Genomic DNA, 20,425 nt, shown 5'->3' on the forward strand with positions numbered 1-20,425 from the left:
CAGAGAAATCGGGTGCGCCCCACGCTCTAGCAGAGCATCCTTTTCTGATGGGAACTTGTACTGTAAGTCTAAATCTCAGCTGAGAAATTGACTCTCTCTCTCTCTCTCTCTCTCTCTCTCTCTGTGTGTGTGTGTATGTGTGTGAGAGAGAAAGAGACTTTTGTCAAGAAAGCCCTCACATGTACCATCAGTTTCCAACTGGAATTCTAGGGCTCATAGTCCTAAGTAGGAAAAGACAGTTTGCCAAGCCCTGGAGAACTCTTTCTACCTTGGATAACACCACTTGTTCAGTAGGTGGTATTCAACAAAGTGCTTCTGCTAACAGAAGGACTTTTGGCTGGGCAATGGAACTCCCCGTCCCTCACCTCTCCCTGTGTGCCCCACGAATCTGTTTTGGGGGTTCTCAGAACCCTCTGGAGCAGATTTGGGGAGGACGCAGGGCCACATGGAAGGAGCTCCATTGTGGAAGCAGAAATCCTTGCACTCCAATAAAAATTTCACTGGACACTGCCCAGTGTTTGCAACACCATTATTATTTGAAGTTGCTATTTAAACAATGTCAAAGAACCCAAGACAATTAAAGGCGTAACGGGGAGGGGAATTTAAAATGGGTTTAAAGAAACCCACATAGTAGACATCTTAAATAATAATAATAAAATGTCTGGTCTAAAACAAAAGGGTTAACCGTGTTGGCAAGGCAGCAGTCCAGGAGGGACATATAACCGTATATGTCATGGTAACTAACTTCAAAAGAAATACAGCAGCAATCATGGGGCTATTAAACAGATTTCAACTGAGACCAATATTTTTGAGTGGCAAGGACTGCGATTCCAAGCCGGAAAGGACTTGGCTCTTGGCTGTTTATCCCCCAAATGTACAGTGTCTAAATAAAACATTTTCACTACCATGACTTCTTTTAGATTTTTTTTTTGGGGGGGGCATGGAATAGATTTCTACTGACAGTTCCCTATGTAATTCTTACCTTGAAACTGGGCATTAAATCCTTTCCGCCTGTGATTACTGTCAGAAGTGAAATGGAGCCGTAACCAGTTTTTGCTGCTGATAACAGGAGAGGGAAGATTCATGCCAGTCAACCTAGGGAGGAAAAAAAAATGTGGCATTGAAAAGTGAAGCAAAAATTCATTAGGCTCATTACTGCATGCATGTGAAGATAATGCATATGTAGTATTAATAAAGATATACAATTAAATACAGCAGTCTGGACATATTATACTTAATCTCTATCATAATGGACTATGCTGACACTGCTTTTCTTTTTTATGAAAGGTTTTACACAGAAGCCACATATACATTTCATGCCATACAGAAGTAGAGTTGATGTATGGGCAATTTGAGCTTTCCAATACCTCTCAAAACAACAGGTTTTACCTGTTGTTTACATATAATTACATATACATTTTCAAACATTTTTACTGTAGTAGTAAAGCAATCAGAGTGATTACATCAAGCTGACTGTACGTAAGTCATTCAACCACCCTCACCCCCATCAATAAGCACATTGTGTTATGCAACAGTTATCTTTATGGGTCAAACATTCATATGGAAAATGCCTAGGAAAACAGGTCAAACTTGAAAATTAAGGGATACTGAGTGACTTCTTTTCCAAGAGGAACACAGCCCTGCTCTTATTGTTGAGTGTCCAACACAATAGTCTTTGTACCTCAATTCAATATATCCCCAGAGTATGTGTGTAGATAGTCCTTGCACCAGCATGCTCACTTCCTGAAGCATCATCTCTCTTCATAATAATGAAGCACTAATCACACCTCAGTCGGTAGAGCATGAGACCCTTAATCTCAGGGTTGTGAGTTTCAGCCCCACGTTGGGCAAACCATTCCTGCATTTGCAGAGGGTTTGATTAGATGACACTTCTAGTCCATTCCAACTCTGCAATTTTATAATTCTATGATTCTAACAACTGTAGCAGTCCTTTGCACACAGTATAAAGGTGATTGGTGAAATGGGTGTGTCCAATGATGGGGGGGGGGAGGGAGCTGAACCTATACAGTTGGAGAAACAAAGTTTAAATTTAAATTAAAAACTTTGGGTTGGATCCAGAGCAGCTGTCTCCATATAATAAGCCACCTTCATCAAAAGAAGCTGCTGATAAAATGCATTATCCAACATACAATGTTACCATCAAATATTATATGGTCACAGCTGTGGTCCTTTGTAAAGGGTGAGATGGCTGAATCACATTCCACAATTACATAGAGAAATTGAGGGGGGGGGGAAGCATAAATTCTACAGCTTAGAAAATTGTTCTAAATAGGGTGGTTAAGTCCAGCCTGTTAATAAGAACATTGTTCCACTTGTTGGCACCAATTTTTCTGCTTACCTTGAGGAGAAAATAGCTCACATTCCCTGTACTTGATGCCACAGTTAAAGCAAATGATGGCAAGATCCCCAGAGCACCATCTACCCACATCTTGTGAGATCGGTTTTGAGTTGCAAACCTGAGAATGTGGACAAGACATTTGCAGTGATCTGGCTGATTCTTGCCCATCTTGGCTTGTGTGATCTAGTCAAGGAGGGCTTGACAGAGTGGTTCCAGGAAATGGCTAACAATTCTCTGCAAGAGGGGTGGAGCTGACCACTTCAATGGAAGTAGCAACCTCCTGGACCCAAAGGTATTAGATAACTACTAAGTTGGTAGCTGGGCAGCTGCACCGAGATGTAGCTGAACATCTAAATCTTTTTCAATCCTGTTTCTGGCTGCTTCAGCCCAGAAGTTGCCTCTGTCCTCCTGAATATGGGCCTTTATTGTCATAGCCCCGTCCGAGTCCCTTTGAGAGCAGAATCCACATACAAAGTCAGACAGCCCAGGGGTCAGAGGGTCCAGGTGATCACAGAGCCAAGGATCTAGTCCAGAGGTCAGGAAGTCCAGATGGTCACAGAGCTAAGGATCCAGATGGAGAGCAGGAAGCAGCAGTGCAGGGCCAGGAACTACAGGCATTTTTTTCTAGCACCTGACTGCTGCTTAGGAAAGACTAAGCCAGCTGGTACTCATCAGTGCCTTCTCCTTTGTGAAGGCTGATCAGTTTCAGGTGGAGTCACTCTGTCATCACCCACTTCAGGCTGCTGTTCAGCAGGCAAAGATGACTCCTGGCCCATGACATTTATCATGAGAAGTGGAATGCCACCTTGATGGTTGTCTATGGTCTCTTGGTGGCTTTTGATATTGTGGACAATGGTATACCCTTCTGGAGAGACTCTGTCAGTTGGGGGTAATATGTGACAATGGGTCCACTCCTGTCTCCAGATTTGCTACCATTGTTTGGCACAGTGGCAATTGTGTTGTGGGGTTCAACAGGGTTCTGTCTTGTCTCTCGTCCAATTTGATACCTTTAGGATGGGGGGAGTTACCTGGGGATTAGGAGCAATGTTCCATCAGTATGCTGATGACACCCACATCTATCTCTCCATTCCATCTGAACCAGGAGAGACAGATGTGCTGGGGCCAGTGTTGAGATGTTTGGGGGTTCAGGTGTATTAAGTGAGTTGGCAAACCTGTAGCAAATTGTCTCTGACTACAGAAAACCAGAAATAAAATATTAAACTACCACCAAAGCTAAAAGGTATGAAAGGTCACACTGTCCCCCACAAGCTTAAGACGGCTTTGCATTACTTCCTTCAAGAGCAGACTGCCCTCCATTTTTTGTCTTCCTATCTGACCAAGAAGCCTACTCATCAGGCGTTGGGAAAAATTAGCCAACCAGGCCACCCACCACCTCACACCAGTTTTTATCCTCCTTTAAGAGACAGCCTCTGCCTTCTTTTGCTGCCTGTAACCCATATAAGCCAGGTTTGCAGCCCCTTATCAGCTGCAGCTGCAGGTTACTTACTCATGAGCAAGCAGCCAACCTAGCATCTTTTTTGTCACACTTGTCCCTACCGAGCCTTGCTTTTGATTACAAGCTAATGCTAACAGTGTGCCTTGCAACCATGGCTTACTTCCTTTCAATTAAAAGCATGTCCTTGAGGGAGTAAATAAGATTAACACATCTCCCTCTTTGTTGAATACGGCTCGGTCCATCAAACATTCACCCTGCAAGCAAAAACACTGATCTGACTTGACTCTGTGCTGTGGAAGCTAATTCACCTCTCGGTGTCTCTGTTTCTCTTCCTCTCCTGCTGGTATAAAATGTACAAATTTCCTTCCTTCTTTCTTAACCTAGGGTACTTTTGCTTACTATGTACTTGGCACTGTGGTTAATATAATGAAGTCATGACCTCCTTTGGGACTTACTGAAACCAATTCACAAATACATAAACCCAGACACGATTAAATAATGCAATAAATCATCTACATGGACTGTTTGCATGGCAAAGCCTCAGATAAAACAGGATTTTCAAAGGAAAACCCTTAACAGTGCCGTGCTTGGAAGATGGAACCCTATTGTCATAATGTCCTCCATTTTGTGTCCACATTGGCCACAATGACTGCATCTATGATGTCTCCACCCCAGCCCCCACTTCTTATACATTATGCTTTGTTATTTTGTGTTTACAGTATATTACAAAATTATGTTTAGTGGGCCTGGGCCCAAAGGCATTTCTGGCCACACATAACAATATGTTCAAACTGTCAGAACTTTTTGTGTGCCCTGATCCCTTTTTTGGCTGCTTTCCCAGGACCAGGAAATTATTCTGCAGATGTTTTCCTCTACTTTCCTTTAATGATATGCCCAATACGAAATCTATCTGTAAAGGGCAGACAGAAATAACACAGGTCAGAGGAAAATGCATAAAAATAACGCAGGAGAGTATTATGCAGTATTTCATAGACTCATAGGATTTATTTATGCAATTTATATTCCACCTGTGAAAGGAGTAGACAAGGTGGAAAATACAAAAAAAATCAAAACAAATTAACTACACTGTACAGCATAAACCCAAGACCTTACTTCTCTCAAGTCTATGTAACATATTATATTAACATAAACTAGGCTGAATTTACTAAAGGAAAGGAAAGAAGCATAAGAAAGTAAGTTAGTCAGTTAGATCTACACCTTCCTCTTCCTTCCAAAGCAGCCCAGGGCAGCAGCAGGTTCCCTCTAGGTCTCAAGAGGAACCACCAACTTTGTGGAAGAAATGGTCCAGGTGACGAGGGGCTGCTCCTGGCCTGGGAGTTTCACTACTCCATTTCCCAGCAATCTGCCTTATACTGAGTCGGACCATTGATCCACCTAGCTCCGTATTGTCTACACTGACTGCTATGAGCACACCAGGCTTTGGGACAAGGGTCAGTCCCATCCCTGTCTGAAGATGCTGGAGATTTAACCTTAGACCTTCTGCATGCAAAGCCACTGAGCTACATCCTCCTCCCTGGAAAAGACAGGCACTGGGTGCCAGGACATCTCTTATCCCTGGAGAAGGAAGCAACAAGTGCCCTTCAACTCCTATGTTTAGTCTCATCCTTTTCCTACTTCCATTCCCTGGTGATGCTCCCAGCTGCTCCTCTATGTATTTGACTGGAACAGTGTCACTCTCCAGAGAGGCTCAGCTGGTGCTCTCTCTCTTTTCTTTTTGGCATCAAGCGCAGACCTTTGAGATCTGTTTTAAATTAATTTTTACCCCCCCCCCCGCTCTGCTGTGTCGTTTTAAAGTTATCTGATTTTACTCTAACTTTGTTTCTGTCGTATGTTGCTCTGAAAGCCCTTGACTGAGGAGCAAGCACATACAAATACATAAATATATACATAAAAAAGAGGTGTGGGCCACACTGAAGAAGCAAACAGCTTGGTGCATGTGCCTATTGGGTTTTGCTCATGCGTTTCCTTTATAGTTGTGTCTCACTAGAACACACGTTGGATATTAAGAACTCACAGGAGTTTTAGAAACAGTGCAGAAGATAGAAGGTTCATTATCTGTTGTTCCAGGACTGTTGGTAGCATTCTCTCCATGAGTTAGCAATAAATATCCCTATTTTTAAGTTACTGAGGAAATATATGATCTGTCTGTTCATAGATTGGAGGGATTTAATACTTCTCCATTTTTTTATTTTTTATTTTACTCCCTTCACATATAAAACTGGTACACCAGGAAGAACTTTCACCTAGAATATCTTTCTCCAATATGCTTGGTCTGTAGCTGGAAATTTAGTTTCATTTTAAATAACAGTAAGGGAGTACTTGGGATGCGGGTGGCGCTGTGGGTAAAACCTCAGCGACTAGGACTTGCCGATCGCATGGTCGGCGGTTCAAATCCCCGCGGCGGGGTGAGCTCCCGTCTTTCGGTCCCAGCTCCTGCCCACCTAGCAGTTCGAAAGCACCCCTAAAGTGCAAGTAGATAAATAGGGACCGCTTACTAGCGGGAAGGTAAACGGCGTTTCCGTGTGTGGCGCTGGTGCTGGCTCGCCAGAGCAGCTTCGTCACGCTGGCCACGTGACCCGGAAGTGTCTTCAGACAGCGCTGGCTCCCGGCCTCTAGAGTGAGATGAGCGCACAACCCCAGAGTCTGTCAAGACTGGCCCGTACCGGCAGGGGTACCTTTACCTTTACTAAGGGAGTACTTAAACACTGACTCTCATCCTCCCCCCACCCCCACCTCATAATTTAATTGACAGTCCATTTACAGTGGTTTAGCAATATTGAGGGCTTGAGAAGGTCGTGCTGAAATTCACAGACATGTTTGATATTAAACGTTCTACGGGTTTTGTATCTAGGGGGCAGGGAGAACTGCTCGAGGAACAGTGGGGCAGATGTGTTGCTATATGTAGAACCAAGTTGCATGTCAAATATTTTGTGATGGGTTGTAGTGAATTCCTGCAATTTTATTTTTCTGATGTCCTGGTGATGTGGTGGTAGGGTTTTAAAAACTTTTGCCCCTTTCATCTCCTAGCATGCTGGACTTTCTCTGTTGGACTGGAATATGTGACATTTGCCTCTGGTCATTGCCATGACTTCTAAAAGCAGCAGACCACATTTATGTACAAACCCTATGCCAAGATTGAAAACCAGAGGTTTCTTCTGAAGTTAATAATTAGTATATTTCCATCAGCCAGTGAAGGACTTAAGTAATAAATTAAACTTCAACCTGCAAATAGATACATGTATATGAATTATTCAAACATGTATACATTAGACAGAAACTTCAAGGAGTAAAATTGTGTTCCTTATTAAATCTATGTCATTCCCTCTTTCAGAGGAAGTGAAGAGTCTGTCTTTGAAGCTCTCATTAGACTGTCAAAGGGATAAATCTGCAGTTATCTTATTAAAATCTGCCAACTTAGCCAGATTTGCCACTCAAACAACTGATTTATTAAAATACCTTATAATTTGCCAACTTATTTAACTGGAATTTTCCATAAATGCATATATGCCATTTGACAAAAATGAAAAAGCACTCCCTTTCCCCTTAATTACATGGACATGATTGGAAATTGGGATGATTTTACTGAACATATAAACAAAGGAATTTTATATCTGTATGGCATCAAATGGAATTTAAGCAAACTAACAGCATTCTGGGCCCCCATTATCACATGCCTGATTGGTGTCTGTGCCTGCATAGTAATGGCTATATCTGATGAGGTTCTGTAAACATATGGGTCGATTTTTCTTTGGGATATTGCTGTTAATGGGGATGCCATATCTCAGTATTAAGAGTACATGCTTTGTATGGCAAGGGTCCTATGTTAACACCATGGCATCTCCAGGTAGGAGCCCCTTGCCTGAAACCCTGGAAAGACACTGCAAACCAGTGTAGATAATGCTGAGCTAAATAAGGGAAATGAGTGGCGCTGTGGGTTAAACCACAGAGCCTAGAACTTGCCAATCAGAAGGTTGGCGGTGCGAATCCCCACGACGGGATGAGCTCACGTTGCTCAGTCCCTGCTCCTGCCAACCTAGCAGTTCGAAAGCACGTCAAAGTGCAAGTAGATAAATAGGTACCGCTCCGGCGGGAAGGTAAACAGTGTTTCCATGTGCTGCTCTTGTTCGCCAGAAGAGGCTTAGTCATGCTGGCCACATGACCCAGAAGCTGTACACTGGCTCCCTCGGCCAATAAAGCGAGATGAGCCCCGGAACCCGAGAGTCGGCCACGACTGGACCTAATGGTCAGGGGTCCCTTTACCTTTACCTTTAAATAAGCCAATGGCCTGCTACAGCATGAGGCAGTGTCCAATGGAAGAATCTAGGTTGCAAGTGTAGAGCTCTACCAGGTGAACTAGGCCCCGAGTTTTAAGTCAAGACAGATTTTGCTATTATGTCAAATTTCCATTTCACTAAAATAAAAATTCTCAGTTATATTACTGCAACACTTCCTCATCCCTTTTGCTTAATATATTAATGAAAAATTCCACAGTATTAAACAGGCATGAAGCCACTCGATATATTGAAGTCATGATGGTCAAGCCTAATATGCTGGCAACTGTCATTATCACCCAACAAGACTGAGCAGGAATGTATACAAAGCTGAGAAGTGGACAGGACAACATCTTATATAACAATTAGTGGAAGAAGGATTTTTGTTATTATATGAAGAATGAATGGTACTCAAATATCTAAAAGTCTGGATGTGAAGGTTACTATTAAAAAGAAGAGCAAAAGCAAGAGTCAGGATGGGGGATTTATTTGGTTTGCTTTTTTGCAATAGACCAACCCAAGCTGACACTCAAGATTTACTGTGGATCAGAACACAACTCCCAGCTGGATTACACACTTCTCTAAATTTTGCAATGCATAAAGGTAGCACAAAATATGTATTTTGTATTGAATATTCACATAACATGCATTGTATTATGGATGAAAGCATTGAAGACTGTATTTTATGTGTTCAAATGTGTATTTTACAAGTGCATACAAAATGTATATACCATATTTTTCCGTGTATAACACGCCCCCATGTATAAGATGACCCCTATTTTTGGGGACTACAAATTAAGGAAAGAGTTGTGAAACTTTTTTGGGGGGATTGCCCAGAGTTGTTGAGCATTTTTTTGGGGGGGGGGGATTGCCCAGAGTTGTTGAGCTTTTAATGAAGCCACCAATCGTCTGCCCGTTCACCAGCAGTAGTCATAAATTGTGCACCCATTTGCCCCAGCAGCCCTTGCCTCAGACACCAATCACCCGCCCAATCACCGTGAAAAATCTCCTGCTTGCAACTGATACCAATCGCCCGTCCCCCCTCTGCACTATCCATGTACAAGTAAACCACTGATTTTTAACATTATTTCTTAATTTAAAAAACCCTTGTCTTATACACAGAAAAATACGGTAATTTAAATGTGGACTTTCCACGAAAAATTCAAAATAATCTGCACAAAATAGGACAAAATGGAACCATGCTGAAGTGTTCACAAGACTGATGCGGGATGGAATTAGTTGGTCATCCTATCACTAAACGAGACTTCTGTTGCTGGCTTTTGAACGGAATGCCACAATCCAGTTTTCAGTTGAGGTGGATGGGACCATAAAATGTCTTCCATTTGGGACTCTGCCTCATCATTAAGCATCTATTCTGAATCAGAGAAACATAAGGTTTCTGTACACATAGTACATGTACAGTAATACCTCCGCAATCGTCCACCTTGTCTAGTGTCCATTCCAGCAAACATCCATGGCAAACCCGGAATTACCGGAACAGGTTACTTCCACGTTTGCCGCTCATGTATGCGCAGAAGCACTAAACTGCACTTTGCGCATGCGCAGAAGCGCAAACTGCTCCGTGCGCGTGTGCAGACGCGGCGCTTTGCCCTGCATCCTTTTCGGCTAGCGGCTGGGGCTCCGGAATGGATCCCAGCCGCAAAACAAGGTATGACTGTATCTCTCAGATAACCCAAAAGAAGTTATGTACAAAAAATCATAAGTCTTAACTGATTCTGGCATAGTGGCATGCTAAATATTCACGAAGTCGAACAATACTTTAAGAATAGAGTTAATATCCAAGTTACACAATATAAAGACAATACTTGCAATATCCAAGTTAAAACTGCTTCCTCAAAAGTTAATTACTTCTCTGCAGCTGACATTTGGATACAATAGGACATTACATGTCTAGAGCTTTGTTGATGTATGGCTTCCATCGGCCAATTCGGGTGGAACTTTAAGCTTGAGGACATAACAGATCAATTAAATGTTTATTGTTTAGAGGAATTATATTAGTCTCCAGGTTCTTAAGTTGCATGTGGCTTGTCTTGGCTCTGCATGGAGTTCTTCCTTTGGGGAAGGATGTGTGTGTCAATTCTTACAAATCAAAGTAAGGGGAGGAGTGCCCCCAGTCAGGGAGGAAAATCAGTGAAGAGCACAGACAGTTAAATCTTCATTTGTTCTACTAGAAAGCAAGTGTAAGTGAGGGAATATATATTCAAGCCACCACCACCCCAAAAAAACTTTTCTACTCAAAGATCTTGCTGATAACAATAACGTTTTAACAAAGTAAAAGATATTGAAGGCATTATTATTATTATTATTATTATTATTATTATTATTATTATTATTACTACTACTACTACTACTATTATTATTACGTTCAGTAATTCATATCCTAGCTGACATACGTCTCAGCTGGTAGTGTTCCACCTGCTGTACATCAACAGAATCCCTGTTCTCACTCAATGACCCACCCCAAATCTGTGTACAGTGGTACCTCGGGTTACATACGCTTCAGGTTACATACACTACAGGTTACAGATTCCGCTAACCCAGAAATATTACCTCGGGTTAAGAACTTTGCTTCAGAATGAGATCAAAAATTGTGCAGCAGCAGCGCGAGGCCCCATTAGCTAAAGTGATGCTTCAGGTGAAGAACAGCTTCAGGTTAAGAATGGAACTCCGGAAGGAATTAAGTACATAACCAGAGGTACCACTGTATTCAGTCAGGTGATGACTGGACAGGGCACCTGGATAGCAAGTGGGCAGAAGATGACATCACAAATGTCACCTTAGTGTTTATCACAGCTCACCTGCTGCTGCACCAAAAAACCTTGTTGGACAGAGTTGGGGCACTTTAACATTATCTGTCTCATCCAACATCACTCATCGTATTTCCATCAAACAGATCACCAAATCCTGGAATAGCAGGATGGCTAGCAACTTCATGTTTAGCAGCACTAGCTCCTTGACAGTCAGAGGGCTGTTGACAGGATACCCAGGGTATTTCTGGCTGAGAGCAGAAAAGGGAAAGAGCCAACTATCGTATCCCATCTTGCATTATCTTTTTTCTTTTTCTTTTTTTGGTCACATTGGTATGCATCCCTTTGCACACACATGTATTCTTTACATGCACAGAATTAGACATACATCATTATGCCAGCTTAATAATAATAATAATAATAATAATAATAATAATAATAATAATAATAATTTATTATTTATACCCCGCCCATCTGGCTGGGCCTCCCCAGCCACTCTGGGCGGCTTCCATAAAAACCAAAAATACAGTAAAATCCCCTGCACACCAATAATATGCCCCAATATGTTCATTGTGATAAAATTTCCTGTGTCTGGATCTACTATCCTACTTAATTTTAAATATTTCTTAATCACTCTTCATCAAAGATTCAAGGGTATGAAACAAAAGCATGAATCAAACTAATTCACACAACATATAGCTAGGCCAAAATTTCAAAAACCATCAAACATCTAGATACCTGGGATAATGCTACCCAAAAGCTTCTAATGTCAGAGTCAGATATATGTTCTTGGGGAGAGCATTTCAAATTAAGGGTACCACTATAAAAAGTCCCTTCTGCAAACGCATTACATGCTTCTACTAATGAAGGTACTAGGAGCATCTTCTCTTCTGTATCTCCTATTAGTTATTTCATTTATGAATGCAAATTTATATTCTTATATATGAAACAAGATTGGAGTAAAATCTTGCAGCAATATTAGGAAAGTATCAACATCCTCAAAACCATACACAATTGGCTGTTGCCATTAGGTTGTAAGCACCACCCTTAATCAATTGTGATGATTATGTCATACTTTTTAGATATTTGTTCTATTTTTGAGATTGCCTTGAGTGCCATTAAAAAGCATTTCCTCCTGATGAGTCTGCAAAGATCAACCGTTTTTAGCAAGGTATCAAATAATGAAGCAAAAGATTTCAGTACTTGCAATATACAATGCAGTAGTATATTAACTGCCATGTAATTCACCCGTAAGAAAAAAAGGTTAGTACCTTCAAGTCAATCATTGGCTTGGAAAGTTTACTATTTTATTCAAGTTTCTGATATAGTAAAAAAGCCTAAGAAGCATGTTAAATTAGTGACACAACTCATAAATTACATAGCATTATGGGGACTTGAAAATATAAAAGTTTTAGTAACCATGTGGAGAATAAATGTCAGTTCAAAAATAGGTGCACTGCTGTCACAGTGATTATATTTAAAATTCTCATTTGCCAGCAGAATATGCAGTGGTATTTGACATAACCTTATATGTTCCATTCAGTACATTATTGATGTCTCCCATAATCCACCCAAGTTTGACTCAACATATTTCAACTGAGCTTCTACAGACACAAAACTTTGTGACTTACTTGCAGTTCACCAGTGTTGCAGCACTCTATATTCTCTACAAGTACTGAAGGGGAAAACGTTATACACACTATAAAATGACATCAACCACCAATACCTTATTTAGGTAACCTTAATATCTGACACTGGTTTCTGTAAAGCTACCTATAGACTAGGTGGGTGTATAGAATGTAATTAATAATTATCTTACCAAAGCTCAGAACTGGGAGAAATTCATAATGGCAAAGTCAAGTTTGCTCCACGCTAGGCCATTCTGAACCAGGATCCATCAATGTCCAAGCTGCTCTCACAGCCATTATTCAATGGCATTGGGACTCATCCAGACCCAATCCAGACACCAGCCTGAAGCTGACAGTAGTAGGCCTTAGGATCTCAAATTTCAACAGCGCCCAATGTGATGCCAAAATTTGGCTCCCCTCCACTTCTTCCACTCCATTGTAAATCACAGTTGTGGTGTCCCCAGTGGCGGGCCTGAGGCTCTGCACCCTGTGCGACGGAACTGGTCTCGCTCCCCTAAATCTGCCTCTGTGTAATGCAATTCTGGGCATGCCTACACAGAAGTACATCCTACCGGGTTCAGTGGGACTTGCTCCCAGTTACGCATACAAAAGACTACGGCCTTTAAAAAAGTTTTCACATCAGTTTAGAGAAGACTGCTGAAGTTTCACCTTTTTCATCAATTGATATATCGTCTGTCAAAAAATGTCTAGGGGAAAAACCAATCTTAAATCTGAAGGGAAAATCCACACAATAGCACAAAGAACAAGGGAACAGATTACATAAGGCCATTTTCCAGGATACCATACTTCAGATAATAGATTCTGGGCTTCACTGTTTTGTTGGTTCTTAACACAGCAGTAGTCACGACAGCAACTTTGGGCACAGACTTCTCTTTACTGGGTGTGCTTTAATCTCATCCTAGCATTCTATTTCTTTCACAGGCAACCTACATTCATTCTTCAAGCTAATGCCCATGAAGTAAAGCTCACAACTTTAATGGTTTTACTGTAAAGAAGGTGGGGGGAAACCCCAGCTTTATTACCAGCAGTTGGGGGGAAGAGGGATAGGGCTAGAGATGCATTAATTCAGGGTGGGCAACATGCGGCCCTCCAGATTTTTTGGGGTGCTAGTGCCCTAGTCCCCTTCATGGATCACTGCCTTGCCGTGGCGAAGGGGCTTGAAGAACTCAGGGAAGCTATGAACTATGCCGAGCAGGGCACACAAGATGAACAGGTCATAGTGGAGAGTTTTGACCAAACGTGATCCACCTGGAGTAGGAATCGGCAAGCCACTCCAGTATCCCTGCCAAGAAAACTCCATGGACAAAGACAACAGGCATATAAAAGTTATGACACTGGAAGATGAGCCCCTCAGGTCGGAAGGTGTCCAACATGCTACTGGGGAAGAGCGGAGGACAAGTACAAGTAGATCCAGAGCTGATGAAGCGGCTGGGCCAAAGCCGAAAGGACGCTCAGTTGTGGATATGCATGGAAGCGAAAGGAAAGTCCAATGCTGTAAAGAAAAATATTGCATAGGAACCTGGAATGTAAGAACCATGAACCTGGGTAAGTTGGATGTGGTCAAAAATGAGATGGCAAGAATAAATATTGACATCCTGGGCATCAGTGAGCTAAAATGGACGGGAATGGGCGAATTCAGTTCGGATGACTACCATATCTACTACTGTGGGCAAGAAACCCGTAAGAGAAATGGAGTGGCCCTCATAGTCAACAAAAGAGTGGCGAAAGCTGTACTGGGATGCAGTCTCAAAAATGATAGAATGATCTCGATACGAATCCAAGGCAGACCTTTTAACATCACAGTAATCCAAGTTTATGCACCAACTACTGGTGCTGAAGAAACTGAAATTGACCAGTTCTATGAAGACTTACAAAACCTTATCGAAGTGACACCAAAGAAGGATGTTCTGCTCATTATAGGGGATTGGAATGCTAAAGTAGGGAATCAAGAGATAAAAGGAACAACTGGCAAGTTTGGCCTTGGAGATCAAAACGAAGCAGGGCAAAGGCTAATAGAGTTCTGTCAAGAGAACAAGCTGGTCATCACAAACACGCTTTTCCAACAACACAAGAGACGACTCTACACATGGACATCCCCAGATGGGCAACATCGAAATCAGATTGATTATATTCTCTGCAGCCAAAGATGGAGAAGCTCTATACAGTCAGCAAAAACAAGACCTGGAGCTGACTGTGGCTCAGATCATCAGCTCCTTATAGCAAAATTCAAGCTTAAACTGAAGAAAGTAGGAAAAACCACTGGACAGGTAAGATACAATCTAAACCAAATCCCTTATGAATACACAGTGGAAGTGAGGAACAGGTTTAAGGATTTAGATTTGCTGGACAGAGTGCCTGAAGAACTATGGATGGAGGCTCGCAACATTATACAGGAGGCAGCAACTAAAACCATCCCAATGAAAAAGAAATGCAAGAAAGCAAAGTGGCTGTCCAACGAGGCCTTACAAATAGCGGAGGAGAGAAAGCAAGCAAAATGCGAGGGAGATAGTGAAAGATACAGGAAATTGAATGCAGATTTCCAAAGAACAGCAAGGAGAGACAAGAAGGCCTTCTTAAACGAGCAATGCAAAGAAATAGAGGAAAGCAACAGAATGGGAAGAACCAGAGATCTGTTCAAGAAAATTGGAAATATGAAAGGAACATTTCGTACAAAGATTACCATAATAAAGGACAAAAGTGGTAAAGATCTAACTGAAGCAGAAGACATCAAGAAGAGGTGGCAAGAATACACAGAGGAATTATACCAGAAAGATTTGGATGTCTCATACACCCCAGGTAGTGTGGTTGCTGACCTTGAGCCAGACATCCTGGAGAGTGAAGTCAAATGGGCCTTAGAAAGCACTGCAAATAACAAGGCCAGTGGAAGTGATGGTATTCCAGCTGAACTGTTTAAAATTTTAAAAGATGATGCTGTTAAGGTGCTACACTCAATATGCCAGCAAGTTTGGAAAACTCAGCAGTGGCCAGAGGATTGGAGAAGATCAGTCTACATTCCAATCCCAAAGAAAGGCAGTGCCAAAGAATGCTCCAACTACCGCACAATTTCACTCATTTCACATGCTAGCAAGGTTATGCTTAAAATTCTACAAGGAAGGCTTAAGCAGTATGTGGATCGAGAACTCCCAGAAGTGCAAGCTGGATTTAGAAGAGGCAGAGGAACCAGAGACCAAATTGCAAACATGCGCTGGATTATGGAGAAAGCCAGAGAGTTCCAGAAAGACATCTACTTCTGCTTCATTGACTATGCAAAAGCCTTTGACTGTGTTGACCACAGCAAACTATGGCAAGTTCTTAAAGAAATAGGAGTGCCTGATCACCTCATCTGTCTCCTGCGAAATCTCTATGTGGGACAAGAAGCTACAGTTAGAACTGGATATGGAACAACTGATTGGTTCCAAATTGGGAAAGGAGTACGGCAAGGCTGTATATTGTCTCCCTGCTTATTTAACTTATATGCAGAATTCATCATGCGAAAGGCTGGGCTGGATGAATCCCAAGCCGGAATTAAGATTGCCGGAAGAAATATCAACAACCTCAGATATGCAGATGACACAACCTTGATGGCAGAAAGTGAAGAGGAATTAAAGAACCTTTTAATGAGGGTGAAAGAGGAGAGCGCAAAATATGGTCTGAAGCTCAACATCAAAAAAACGAAGATCATGGCCACTGGACCCATCACCTCCTGGCAAATAGATGGGGAAGAAATGGAGGCAGTGAGAGATTTTACTTTCTTGGGCTCCATGATCAGTGCAGATGGTGACAGCAGTCACGAAATTAAAAGACGCCTGCTCCTTGGGAGAAAGGCGATGGCAAACCTAGACAACATCTTAAAAAGCAGAGACATCACCTTGCCAACAAAGGTCCGTATAGTAAAAGCCATGGTTTTCCCAGTAGTGATGTATGGAAGTGAGAGCTGGACCATAAAGAAGGCTGATCGCCGAAGAATTGATGCTTTTGAATTATGGTGCTGGAGGAGACTCTTGAGAGTCCCATGGACTGCAAGAAGATCAAACCTATCCATTCTGAAGGAAATCAGCCCTGAGTGCTCACTGGAAGGACAGATCGTGAAGCTGAGGCTCCAATACTTTGGCCACCTCATGAGAAGAGAGGACTCCCTGGAAAAGACCCTGATGTTGGGAAAGATGGAGGGCACAAGGAGAAGGGGACGACAGAGAATGAGATGGTTGGATGGTGTTCTTGAAGCTACTAGCATGAGTTTGATCAAACTGCGGGAGGCAGTGGAGGACAGAAGTGCCTGGCGTGCTCTGGTCCATGGGGTCACGAAGAGTCGGACACGACTAAACGACTAAACAACAACAACAAAAGTGCCCTAGTATCATTATGTATTTAATAAATTAAATAGATAATGTTGCTGTCTGTGGTGGTGCCACCAGTAGAGGTCATTTGGCACACTCACTTTCCTGTTGATAGCAAATCCTATAATACTACTATGCACTGACCAACTTCAGGCCTCTCCAAGAATACTGAGTTTCTGGTGTCTGGAGATGTTTCAGCAATGGAACAGGAGCTTCAATAGAGATACTGGTAACTTAGGAGAGCAAAGGTTGAGAAAGCAGTTGATTTAATTAATTAGTATATTAAAGCAATGAATTTACCGTATTTTTTGCTCTATAAGACTCATTTTTTCCCTCCTAAAAAGTAAGGGGAAATGTGCGTGCATCTTATGCAGCGAATGCAGGCTGTACAGCTATCCCAGAGGCCAGAACAGCAAGAGGGATTTCTGCTTCCACGGCACAGTGATCCCTCTTGCTGGCTTCTGAGATTCAGAATATTTTTTTCTTGTTTTCCTCCTCCAAAAACTAGGTGCGTCTTGTGGTCTGGAGCGTCTTATAGAGCGAAAAATACGGTATCTATTTATGGAAGTCCTCAGCTCAAACCTTCCCTTTTTAATATGTCACTGATCCTTGCCTGGGGACATAAACGTCTTCTTAAACATGTGATCAATGGCATATTCCACCCTCCACTACGTCACTTCTCAGAGTCAAGAGAGATTAATTTGAGCCAGCTGTTCAATTAATCACCCTGAGTGTGGCAATAAGTATGGTCAACTGTAATTTCCCTCCTGCATGTTGTTCTCTCCTGCCCCGTCTATGCTGCCTGGTTTGCACCATGCTTGTTAAAGCATTGTTGTAACCAGTGATATACATATTTTTTTTTAGAAAAAGAGGTGCTGGGACTCCCCATGAGCACCTCCCTCATTCTCTTAGAATGCCAATGGCGGCCACCTGAGAACTGCCGGAACTGAATTCCAGGAAGTTCCGGCTGAAAAAAAGCCCTGGCCGTAACAGAAGGCTGAGGGGAAGAATGTATGTTTGTTCTATTTTCATTTTCACAGCTTTTCACTGTTACGAACCATCCCAGAGTGGGACACATACCAATTTGAAATTGCAATGATTAAAAATATATCATTCACAGACTGAACAAACAGTAAAGTGGTCAATCACAGCAGACTTCAGCATTAATCCCAAGCAAATGCCTGAGCAAACAAGTGCGTTTTCGGATGCCACAGAAAATTCATGAAACTCAGCACCAACCCATATCTCAGAGGGGAGAGATGTGACTAATACCACTAATTTATTGAAATGACCCTGTGGGTAGGAGAATGACCACTTCAACACAGTGCCTTCTACTACTGAGACCCAAAGCCAATCCAGTGGGATTCCACGGTTGAGGGCATTGAATCGTCTGAGAGATCAAAGAGGGTCATTGGGGCATCCATCATAAAAGCCATCCATCAAGGCAGCCAAGACTAATTTGTCCCAAAATCAGGCTTCGGTCCAAATTTTAATGGGTCCAGGTAATACATTTCCTCTAAAAGCACCTGGAGTTGAATAGCCACCACCTCCTCCAGCACCTTCCCTAGGAGGGGATAAAATAGGGTCTGTCCATGTTAAAATAGGAACAGTTCAGACAACCTGTTTGCAGCTTACTGTACAACACACATAGCTAGAGAGTAACACACACAAACCCCAAATAGTCATTAGATTGGGCCCAAGTCCTAGTCCCACTCCTGTCACTTTCTTCAATCTTCCTGAACAAGATGGGTTGCGGCATGGGGGGTGGTGGGAATCACTCTAAATCAGGCAGAGGTACAGTATCTTCCGTGAGGAGAAGAACTTTGAAGAAATCAGGGAGATGCTGAAGGAGGAAGTTGCCCTCCATCCAAAGACACCAAGAAATAGCTGCAGATGGAATTGATTTACCAGGCATTTTCTGTGAGATAAGCCACTCTGGCTGCTCCTGCATTTCAGTGCTTTTAGCCAATGAATGAAGTTTGAATTCTGTTTGATAAGTTATTTGGACAGTAGGCAATAGGAATCCAGAAAGAGTTGCTGTTTCCCCTGCCCCCATAGCACACTTTTCCTGCTTCTGTCTTTTTTTGTCCTTGAAATATCCAAAGTTTCCCCTCACATTTTTCCTAGCAACCAGAACGCATGTCTCTAGTGGTGGGCTCGTCTGAGTTTCGGTACTCCCTATAAGTTATTTTGTGCAAATACTACTACCCAATAAGGGTGAGTAGATGTTAAAGAAATCTATCACTATGGAAAATGCAAAAATCTGCACAAAAAAGTTTTAACCATGTCTCCTGCTGTGCAGGAACTAAAGAAGAGGCTGTCAAGAAAAATCCACTATATAGTTGACTTAATAGTACAATGATACACATACTACTCAGAAGTAAGGCTTTATGTTTAAAAGGGCTTACTGCCAGGTAAGTTAATAAAAGATTGCAGCATAAGCTTTGGTTCAGGGTAGTCATTGGGGAAAAGCAGAATTGTTGCTTCTTTTAACAGCTGTGTGGCAGGTGGAAATTCAATTTCCAGTATGAAAATTCAATTATGGGGGGAAACGTCCGCAGTCTGTCAAATGTTTTATTACTTGTGTGGCCAGTGATTTATGCCTGGACCCTCCACTCCACCTGCAAATGAGAGCAGAGATTTTCATACGACACAAGGCATATGCAACTTTTCTGCAAATCTGTGTCGTGTTTCACAAGTGGGTTTGAGGGCCCAATGAACATGCAGTGTACTGGGCCCGGAATTTCCTGTTGCCACCCCTGCTTCTGTCAGACCTTTTTTAAAGCACTTTGCAGGATCCAAGCAAGTTTCTCTTACTTGTCTATACAACACCATTTGTTCTTTTTGCTAAAGGCTGCTGCTTTTTCTGCTTTGTCAATTCTAATTTACTGCTAATTCCTAATCCAGATTTTTGTCACTTCCCAAGGAAGAGCGGTAAAGAACTCTTCTTTCCTGATGTTTTCATTACCACCATCTTTTGAGATAATCAGCTTTCCACAAATGTGCTGTCCACTTTTGAATTATTCAGATTGCTATCACTCATCTCTATTTCTTTTGTTTGGTGTGAAGCCAAATATTCATATATTTTGTTTGGGGCAAAGCCAACTTTTCTGTATACATAATTTTTCCACTATTTTATTTTAACACGAGACTACTGCAACACCTTCCATATAAGCATGTACTACTTATACAGTAATATGGTGTGAAATGAACATTGAAGACGTGGACCCCCACATCTGTGTTGCCAGGATGAGCTTTTTTATCTTCCTCTTTGTCTGAAAAATGCATTTATTATATTAAAGAAGAAGAAGAAAAAACAGCACAGCTGTAGGTTTTTCTGCATTCTTGCCCCTTGGAATAGAAGGCTTTGTGGGGAAAAGACGAGAAGAGAAAAATACTGATTAGGAGGATGAAAATAGATAATTAAACTACATGCGTGAGTTTCACAAAATCTTTATGTCTGACATAAAATTTAACACCTGCTCAAAACATCTGTTATTTTGATGTTATACTATTAAGAGGCCAACAGTGCTTCTTTTTATGCTAGCTTTTTCAGTAATTGAG

General features: G+C 42.0%; 1 protein-coding gene across 2 annotated transcripts in view; it reads right to left on the minus strand.

Moving 5' to 3' along the window:
• Positions 1-20,425, minus strand: part of CSMD1 (CUB and Sushi multiple domains 1) — a 997,036-nt gene that overhangs the window by 372,015 nt on the left and 604,596 nt on the right. For both annotated transcript variants that reach the window (XM_082215381.1, XM_082215380.1), the window contains exon 6: positions 983-1,095. In XM_082215381.1, coding sequence (XP_082071507.1) covers positions 983-1,095 — 113 coding nt within the window. The remainder of the gene's footprint in view (positions 1-982; positions 1,096-20,425) is intronic.

This window comes from Podarcis vaucheri (genome assembly GCF_965113315.1).
Source record: "Podarcis vaucheri genome assembly, chromosome: 3".
NCBI classification, from domain to species: Eukaryota; Metazoa; Chordata; class Lepidosauria; order Squamata; family Lacertidae; genus Podarcis; species Podarcis vaucheri.